We start from the raw sequence: 10,732 nt of genomic DNA, 5'->3' as shown, positions 1-10,732 counted from the left end.
TTGCGCTATAAAGTAGTCATGTGCTTTCACTTATTTATTACTTATTTGTAATTGACATCTAAATAAGTAATTTTATAGCCAAGCTTTTATAGGCTCTATTTTGTCTACCCGTGGACATTTATATTTAATTCGCGTGTTTAATAATAGCAATTAACATGTTATTTCTAACTCTTAACTATGGCTACCTTATTTGATAGATAATGTAATGATAGTAATATCGTCGTATTTCTCGTTTTGTTTTGAAAATAACCTATTGATAGGGCTAAGGCAGACAGTCGATAGCGGAAAGATTCAATTGTTTCTTTTTCGTATATATATTTTTTTCCCACATGGGGTAGAAAAAGATTCGCAGAAGTTCCTTATTTTGAGTATTCATGAGAATGGATTAATCAAAGGTATGCCTGAGCCCAAAAAAGGAATTCAAAAATGCTTTAATAATAAAAATCATAAAAGAAAGGCAACAAGGAAAAATAAAAATAAAAGAAACATATCAAAACAAGTTTTGTCTTTATTAATGTCTATCCGTAAAATAATCTAAAAATAGCATCACAATAATTAGCGCAAGGAAAATTATAAACAGCTTACAAATTAATTAAATCGTGGACGAAATAAAAACATCAAAAAAAAACAAAACACAAATAATTTCAGAACTAAGTCTACGGGCAGCCATTTTTAAAATGGATGCAAACGTTTTTTGTTACGACACTAATTATACAAGAAAACACGTATTTCATTGTACTACGTCGATACACACTGACTGACTGACGAGTAAGGACTGACGACTGACTGACATCAAAGTACTGTCACCTTACTATCGTTGCCAGTGACTGACATTGTACAACCGACTGACAGATGCACTTCCCTTGACAAAAACTGTCGGTATGCGTTAAACATAGGACTTGATTAGAACCTAACTAAGTTGTAGGAACTGAGAGTAGCTACGGCGTACAATCACAACGAAAACTGGACGTCTATTACAATATCCTTTGAAGAGATTATCTTAGTTCTGTGTACATAGACCGTAGCATATATCATACAAAAACGTCTCCGGGTGAGCACAACTGCGCTTCAATAAAACTTGCTAGACACATATTCGGTTCAGCATGCTCGGTTCGGCAATATTTAACCAACAACAAAACCGACTTGACTCACTTGTTCGGCTTGTGCCGATCGGGTCCATCTACATTCTGTTTTGCCGCCCGGCTGAGCCGATTAATACCGAATCGAATATATGTGTAGCAAGCGTAACAATGATATTAGGCTGCATTAACCCATATTGTACCGGACAAAACAAGGGGCTACCTATATTACACAATAAATAACGTAAATCTCGATTACAACTTAATTACAAAATCGCGTGGAACTATGAAAATGCATTATTTAACCGCCATATTATAGAACGTCGTATTCTATAGGACTAGTTCCTATGAAGAGCATGTTTTTCTAAGCTCTTAACAGTAAATGCAAGCCATAATCTTGTGGACAATGTTAGGTGTTCCTTGTCTCATAATGAAACATTTCCTTCACGCGATAATACCTTGTTTACACTACGTGGTCAGTGTCACTGACTAAGACTTTTAGAAAAGTATCACATAGTATAAACCAAGCTTAAATAACACATGAAAACAACCTCAATCCATATTATTGTTGCTTTTATCATTTTCGATGCGCATTTTGGAGATTCATACAGATATACTGTGTTGCATCATTAAGTTTTGATATAAATACATAGGGTATATTTTTACAAAACTTCCAATCCATTCTATTGTAATATACAGAACCCTGTCTGAACAATATTACATTGTGTTTTTTATTTTGAATTATTTTATAGGACGAACTCAACTCGTGACGATTTTTTTTTAAATATTTTTAACATCTACATCATACAAACAGCGATCTAAGTTCATTTTTAACACTATATTTATAGAAGCGTTGATAAATTATATACGTCATTAAATAATAATAAATAAAATACTGTAAAAAGCATAAACAATCAATACTGGTCGCCATTTTTATAGATTTACACACGCATCTTGTAACATATGAGAGTTCGTATATTCAAAAATCGAATTCTAATGTAAGTTTGCTCAGTTACGTTTGTAAATTTATAATTTCACTCGATTATTGTCAGTGCTACCATACGCAAAAATTTTAGGCATAGACAAAATCTATGTAAGATATTTGCTGTGAAACAATTAAAATTTAATTTAATCTGATTGAAGTAACACTGACATTGCACATATTATTAAAATTATAAATAAATATTATTTACAATTCCCGGTTGATATTATGAGTTAAATTGAAGCTACGGTTTCCGTTCCGTGGTAAGTACATTTTGTAAACTTCTGTTTAATATCTTGGCATATATTCACTTTGTCTTGCTGGTTTAAAGTCATTCGTTCCATACCAGTGAAGAATTTCATTCATTGTTCATGGACTGAGAACAAAATGCAGAATTATTGAGTAGTAGCATTTCAATTCAATTTTGTATTTACTTTCCCTTTTCATACTGACCGGTCTCTTAAAACCTTTTTCAAACGATAACCCTACGATATCTTGATATTAACAATACTCGATTTCATCTCAATGGTACACAATAACCGTGTTAAACTTACATAAATCTATTCGAAATAGGTTTTAAGGGAGATTCCCTAAAATAAACCGCATTACCAACAATCAATCACAGACAAACTACTACTAGAGATGCAATCCGATACAATTCATCGATAGAACGACAAATAACCAACACTTTAGGCAATATATTCTACCAAAAGTGCGATAACATCGAACTAATGTCAAACTGACAGTTAATAGATATTGCTATCGTTAAATCGTATCGAACAGTCACACCCCTAGCACTAATAACGCATTAAATGTTTGCGACTAGAAGTCCTCTATCTGCGCATAGCGCTAACGTGATTGGCATATCTCAACATCCCGCAAAGTAAATTAGACTATAACACGTCGACTTAAGGTGTATATTTACACGGGCGTGTAGTGGCCCTGAGGTTTGTAGAACATTTGACCGGTGGCGACTCGGCGAACGATTTCCTTGAGGATGAGTCTCTTCTCCTTCTTGATCTTCTGGAGGAAGCCTCGGTTCTCGTTCGCTCGCCGAGAGAGGTAGGGCAGCACCTCCACCACTGGGCCGTAGGGGACGTACTTGTAGGCGGAGTAGCCGGCTTGTCCTATAACAATGATACAAAACAATTAGTAAAAGGATTAAGGTAAGATAACTTTATAATGTAAGGACGCAGATAAAAGTTAATGTTAAATAGACCAGCCCATCACTATGTGGCAGTTAAAAGCTGTTTTAATCAATCTATTATAAATATTTTTGCTCTCCAATCTAAACCTCCTGTGCAATGAAGAACGGCAATTCAATTTTAACACACTGAGATTTGTCTCGATGAAGAACCGTTAAGAGTGACAATTCAAACAAAAATAATAAGTAAAAATTCTTACCAAGCGGGAAAGTGATATGATCACACATGCCGAGCAGCTGTCCGAAGCAGACGACCTTATCCTCAGGCTTGATGTCGTGTTCCTTCATGAGCTGGATGGCGTAGCGCACGGTGTCCTCGTTGTGGGAGGCCACCATGATGCCGAGGCGCTCCTTGTTGGGGCCCTTGACCCGGCTGAGGATCTCCTTCAGGCACTTGTGGAACGACACCGTGGTGGCCTCCACGCTCTCGCAGGTGGGGTCCTCGTAGCCCATCGCTGCGGCTCTGGCGCGCTCCTGGTGTTATAAATAGTTTAAAGTTAATTCTATGTTCAAGTGAAATATTTTACAAATACCACAGCTACTCAAACCGCTGTTAAGACGAATTTTGATTGGATGCAAAAGTTTAGGCTAGTTTTGAGCACATTCGATTTGCGCAGTAACTTTTGGGTAGGAATTTGCGGAAAAAAATCACGCTTATACGTGTTAGAGGGTTTTAAGTATCCGTAGTCTGCCTGACAATGAGTTAAAAAACTCCCCCACTAAAATGATTTAAAAAAATGTTGCAAAGAATTAGTTATAATTTACAGACCCGGGAAAAATAGGCTTTGTTTAAGGCAGGCCCAAAGATTTCAAAATAAAGATTAAAAGCAGGGGTCACTAGTTAATCAATGAATTCTTCGTCAGATAGTAGTTATTGTCTTGGTGGGTTATTTACCTGTTCAATGTAAGCGCCGCGCACGAGCTTGGCTCCCCAGTAGAAGTTCTGTCGCTGCGCCTGCTCCAGGTCCGTCAGGATCTCCACGTACGTGTTCTTTAAGTACGTCTGGTACGTGTTGAATACTAGGAACTTGTCCTACAACAAACAAAAGGGTAAAATTTAGAAATCAAAGAATTTGCACTTAAGCATGTTGTCTGTTATACTGTCAATTCAAAATTATCGTAATTAGGAAATATACATCAAGTCTTATAGCAAATTGGTTGATCCACAGTCACTTAAAAATTGTGTAATGTTATTAAAAACAATATATCACTTTCTGTACTTTTACGTGTGTAAGCCAAAAAACATTCATTTGAAATTAAAGTTATAATTTCCCAAATCACAACTAGCCGTCGTAGATGTGCGATATTTTATAGTTACTCACTTTGTTGTATCTCCTCATCATCTCCAAACAGATCCTGGAGATAGCAGGCTGGAAGTAAGTCTGTTCAGCATCAATCATGATCCTGACATCAGCCTCATTGGCGATCTTGATGATGTGGTTCAGCCTCCGCAGCATGTTGCGGAACATCTCCTCCTCCTTGGTGGAGATCTGTGAGATGAGACGACGCATCTGACCGGTCTTCGGGTCCGGGACCCTGAAGGAGTCTGAGAGGTTCATGTCTTCATCCAGAATGTTCGACCATGGGAACAAGTGGACGATGCTGAAAAAAAAATTGGCAGGTCAGTCTGTGCTCTAAAGATATTCCTGTTGGAATTCCTCAGTGGAATAAATATGTGCCTTTTAAATAACAACCTTATGAGTATACAGATAGGTCTCAATTTGCAATGAATTTTAGATCATCAATTGTTTTGTAAAGTATTTCTACGGATCCAGATTCCAAATGTGATTAGCAGTAGTATAACGGACAATACAGTGATATTCTTCTCAGATTTTTTAATTTATAATGGTAAATTTGATAGCCTAATAATTCCTATGTCCCATACAATATAGTAACCATGAGATAACGAGCACCAACAAAAATATACAACTTCACATAATGCATGATATGAATCGAACGCTTCGGCAATCTTCGTTCACATTCGGGAGAGTTCGTGCGCTGTATTCGGTCTGTCCATAGCAGCCCGCGCTAATCCTATCGAGCACAAGCTTTGTCATGTTTTAAAGCCAGCAAACATCAGCATTATTATATAATTCAGGTAAATCTATGAGCTAAAGGGTCTTTCAAACACAAAAATATGTATAAGCCTTTCCATTCAATTATATTTTCAAATTGGGACATCACACAAACGCCATTAAAACAACATTGATTCGACAAACTTTGGAACCTTTTTGTACCTTTTCACGTTCGTTTTTCCGAACATAAACGAAGAATGACGAAACGCAATTCACATTCGAATCTCCTGATCCACTATTAATAGCGCTGCGGTCCTTTTCTCTCCTATGTTGAATGTGTTAAGATAGAAAGGGAGAGAGCTATTAATAGCGGATCGGTTGTGTATTGTATTCGGGTGGCTATTACGGGTGCTAGCAACATTTACGAGACAACGCTTACAAATGTTAAAAGATGTCGCCACTGACCGGTCCCACGGGAATATGTGAAGCACACTGAAATTACCAAACGGCATCTCAATTTATATCAGTAACACTGTTGCAATACTCCATCAAAACATGACTATTCTTGAAACTTAACATGAACAGATGCCTCAAATTAAACAGCTTGAAACCTTTCCTTTAATCGTCTTCCATGTAAAACCATGTCTAAATTCCCGTCTTTTTCCTAATCAAATCCATTTTTAACACCTATCAATTCTTAAAATCTATCTCTAGCTACTCGCCGTCAACTTCAACACTGCCTCAGAAAAACTTAAGTTAGCGAATACCTAATTTTTTTATACGATTTGTCCCATTTTTCAATATTGTTGCCAGCTCTAAACGTCTAACGTTACATTCTTCCACTTTTCACACAAGTTCTTAACGATTTCGAAGTAAGTCGCGGTGTTGGGAGCCGGCGACGAACTTCGAGTAAGCCTTACAAACTATAAGCCAAAGCAATAAACAACTGTCGACTCACCCCTCCTTATCAGAAGTGATCTTCTTCATGAAGTCCTGGACCTCGGGCTTGGTGCTGTGGTCTCCGAGGTACCGCTGGAAGTCCTCGATGGTCTTGTGGTGTGTCAGCACGTTGCCGTGGCCGCCAGCTATCTGCTGCATGTAGTTCCTGGCGCGCATGATCACTTCGGAAAGTTGCAGCTGAAAGGATTAAAAATTGTGTTTAAAATTAGGTTATATTCGAGAAAGTGCGATGGTTAGCGAGTCCTCTATCCATTTAAGTTTAGCCATGTGCCAGTGTTGCGGGGTTTTCAGGGAGATAATTTGCTCTCAGAGTCAAAAAAAATGTATAAAATATAAATTTAGTTTAAGATTTATTTTATTTTATTAGCATCCACGATACCTCGTGTCAAGTCGTGTCACGACAAGAAAAGAACTACTATGTTAACTGTTACGCCAAATATTATTTTTTTGTTACAAATGAAATTTGCTTGCATTGCTAGCATTGCATTGCTTTTAAAAGTATATTTAACTATCCATTTCATTAATCACACCTTTTTGTATTAACCGATTCATGGCCAATGACTCAACAGTTGAGTCATTAAAAAACCTTTAGGAAGGCCGATGGCTCAATTGGTGAGTCAAACCAAAATTGTATAAAAACGGATATTAAAAAAAAAAAACACTTAAGCTACCATTTTTCAGATCTCATTAAATATGAATTACTCATTAAATATGAATACATTTAAATAAGAATTTCCGTGAATATCAGACATGGCCCTTCAATTTAGAGAATATTTTTATTAGTCAGGTGTCATAAACCTTTTGTATAACTGCCGCAAAACATCTTGTACACTTTTTTGTAAAATCGATTGACTACAGCTTGGAAAACCTTGATTTTCTTTATCTTCAATTTGTTGATCATGGAAATCAGTAAACATTGCCTGGCTACATTCAGTAAAATCGTCGTAGTCCTGATTATCTACAAATAATATTACAATAATAAATAATGATTGAATACTACTAAAATGTTTACTACCTCTGCAATATTTCATTGAAACCAACAAATACTAGCTTGAAACGCCATATTAACTTTTATTATCCACAAATTCGAATAGGAGAACACAGTAACACGTTTCTGGTTGTCAGACTGGCTCGAATGATGGCGAAAAGCATTAAATCATTACAAGGAGCCAATGACTCATCAGTTGAGTCATCCTTCAGGGAGGCCGATGGCTCAAATGGTGAGCCACCGACCAATGAATGGGGCCTGGCTGAATTGTTCACGAAAATGAAGGTGGCAATGAATCGGTTAAGAAACAAGTATCATAATACTCGTATTAAATAGAGAAAGCTATTAAATATTATAGTATTCATACTATTTCATACTTACAAGTAACTGCGGCCTGCCAAGAGCGGTGAGCTTGACAGCCATGAGGCCTGTGCTTTTTGTGATGCCTGGAAACAAACAAATCACAAATAAATTACAATCAGAACTTAATAGTATAATAGTAGGTACTCTGAAGATCTTACTGTTAAAAGAGTCTGTAGTATTTGCTACGAACCTGACTTTTGTTCTATTTTGAAATTATAGTAGCTAAACATGATACACCAAATATAAATCTGAATTGTTAAAAATACCAAATGCAAAATTTTCGAAGTAATTCATAACAGCCTTAATACCAAAGATACTATAAAGCAAACATAAAAAATGAGTAAAAATAAGAATAGCAAATATTCTCACCAGCAACAGCATCAATACTCTTAAGGAACGCCTCCATGTTCTTCTCGCAGGAGGCTTCATTGAGGTAGAAGTATGTCCTGGCACTGGTGACCTTGTACCGTCTGTCAGCGAACCTCTGCTCCACGTGGTACTGCTTCAACTGCCCCTCTTCCGCGGTGTCGCCGCACGCCGATATAGAAGCACTATACGAAATAGTTCAGTTCAATATTGTGTTTAAAACTGGCTGTATGACTTTCGTCCTTTGCGTGAAAAAGTTGAGCTGTCACTTTGACAGGAGTTATGGCGGGAATTATATTATATTTTATTTATTGTTTGTTAGTGTTTTATTGTGTAAATACTTATAATTATTGCGTTACCAATTAATGTCTGACGTCTCAATGTAATTGGTGATAAATTACATTTAGCTTTTCCTATGAAGTCGCAATAAACCGTAATCTTTTACTAGGCATATTCTATGTAGGTACCTACTGCAATTTGTACTGTATATTTATTTCATCACGTTTGTTTAAAAGTACCAACTACAATAATAATTGAAGATCTAGTAAATAAATAGGTACCTAGTAATTTAATTATACAATCAAAACCGAGAAAGTCGTTGAGTGAATTATCTTGACGTTAATTAACCAATAAATTAGTATATGTGGTTTCTAACTGGTGCAACAAAGATTTATTGTATAAAACGAGGTTGTATATTATTCTATATAAAAACAAACAAACAAATTGATTAACATGACTCCTCTGGATCGTAGAATGACATGGACTTTTATCAATGATGATCACCACGATCGGTTCCCATTTTGGAGAAAGAAGCAAACATAAGCATCGTAGGAAGCAGGCATCATACGCGTAAGGATTTACTTGCACAAAACATTTGCGCAAAATTATGAGATCAGCCCCACGAGATTAGCGCGTTACCGACTTTTGCGCAAGCCAACTTTTGCGCAAATAACTGAAAACTTGCCAGTACAAAATTAAATTTAAAAATAAAAACATCACGCCACATTCACATCTTCCGAAAACAAAAAATCCAATTCAACTATTATTAAGACATTACTCATTGCTCTACGAACAATTAATCAATCGTCCATTAACCCTAGTCTTCATACAAATCACTAAACAGCTACATCTTAAAATAGCGTCTGAAGATTCCACTTTCACTATTAAAATTTTTTGGCACACTCATCTTTACTCCTTGCAAGATAACTTGGACCTTAAATTCATAATATTAAGGTTGAAATTAACTAACATTTAGTAGTAAATCATATTTGCAGCCTAGATTACAATGTGGGCCGTAGTAATGGGCAGTTGAGTTATTCTTGTTGATAGATTCGCTTTCTCCGTTCACTACATTGTAGACGATTGGCACGTGCTTATCGATAAAACAGTCGCGGACAAGACTGCACTCGTTGCAATGTAAATGAAGCCATTTCGTTTCGTTTCGTTGAATGTACAATTTGTCTACATTTTATTACTTGTGTTAGTTTAATTGATTTTTATGTCTGTGTCTATCCGTGTATTCTCTAGTTGGTTTGTCTCTTCAGTAGCGTGGGACTTACGGCAAAAAAAGATACAAAATACACTCAGACCCGAAGTCTTGGTCCTGTTAATTCTCGTACAAATAAATGATGATCTTTAATAGAAGTCTAATAAAGTCCCACGGCTCAACGGTATTTGTTAATAAATAGTTTTTTATGTCGTAAGTAAATAACGGACATAACGTAGATCCACGCTCGAAATAATTATTATTAGCGGATTAGGAACGTTCTTCCTCCGAGAATAATCTAACTTATACTTATCCGCAAACATCTAATACATTGCGTTACGCATTTCGTTTGTCTTCTGGAGAAGAAGTACTGGTAAGTGACTCCTTTAAATCAACTTCAACTTGTTCAAAATACAAAAATTAGGCAACAATACATTCCCAAGTAAGCTTAAGATCTGTTCCCTTCTTTTTGTATTATAAATCTCGTTTTTAGACAGAAACATTTGATAATTCCGATTTCTCAAAAATCAATCTGCCCGGCACTGATAGGTACCTTCTACCCATTACAAAAACCTCCTACATTCTGTTTTAAAGCCACGTACGTCAGTGAATGACGTCGCCTAGTTCTCATTTGTCGCCGTGAATTGAATGAAGCCGTATCAAAGGAGTTAGGTGTAATTACATGCGATATCCACTCGATAGGACATTGCCACTGGAATATACTCCTATATATACAGGTTTAGAGCTTAAGTTTACTGTATATGGAGATATGTTGAAAACAGTAGGCTTTATTTAAGATATCTAAGCCTTATTTAAAGCCCGTTTCGACAATACTTTTTAAGATAAATCTACAACAGTCTGATAGAGAAGCAAAACTCACCTCAATTATTTAATAAAAATAATTTAACATTTCTTATTATCATTTTAAAGTATTTAGTATATAAAGTATAAGCATATCATTGCCCCAAAACAAAGTTCTATCAAGTTAAGAAATTTATAATATGTTAAGTACTTTACTTTAACTAGAAAAGTAAGAATCCTAACTCTCAATCACGAAGTATTTAATTACATACCGACTATTTGCAACTAAAACTTTAGATGTTTACTAACTAAACTGACTTATTACTTTACTATCCTTGTCACTAATGAACCGATAAACATTACTATGTCAAAAAATACTTATTTTTTTCAACAATTTAACTAACACAATATAGTACAATATATACAATTGTACATACTTATTATCTACCATAAAAACTACTTGTAATAAAAACTAATTGACTCATCTA

General features: G+C 35.8%; 1 protein-coding gene across 1 annotated transcript in view; it reads right to left on the bottom strand.

The window, feature by feature from the left end:
* Positions 1-490: 490 nt before the first annotated feature.
* The window catches only part of slgA (proline dehydrogenase slgA), a 38,517-nt gene continuing 28,275 nt past the window's right edge, over positions 491-10,732 (bottom strand). The window contains exons 4-10 of the mRNA XM_076128154.1: positions 7,961-8,142; positions 7,610-7,674; positions 6,239-6,417; positions 4,588-4,867; positions 4,161-4,298; positions 3,466-3,739; positions 491-3,188 (exon numbers count right to left, since the gene is read on the bottom strand). Of these exons, the coding sequence (XP_075984269.1) occupies positions 2,983-3,188; positions 3,466-3,739; positions 4,161-4,298; positions 4,588-4,867; positions 6,239-6,417; positions 7,610-7,674; positions 7,961-8,142 (1,324 nt within the window). The 3' untranslated portion in view covers positions 491-2,982. The remainder of the gene's footprint in view (positions 3,189-3,465; positions 3,740-4,160; positions 4,299-4,587; positions 4,868-6,238; positions 6,418-7,609; positions 7,675-7,960; positions 8,143-10,732) is intronic.

The sequence above is a fragment of the Anticarsia gemmatalis genome, chromosome 20 (assembly GCF_050436995.1).
Source record: "Anticarsia gemmatalis isolate Benzon Research Colony breed Stoneville strain chromosome 20, ilAntGemm2 primary, whole genome shotgun sequence".
Taxonomy (NCBI): domain Eukaryota; kingdom Metazoa; phylum Arthropoda; class Insecta; order Lepidoptera; family Erebidae; genus Anticarsia; species Anticarsia gemmatalis.
Note: the sequence above shows the minus strand (reverse complement) of the source record. Positions and strands in the feature narration are given on the sequence as shown.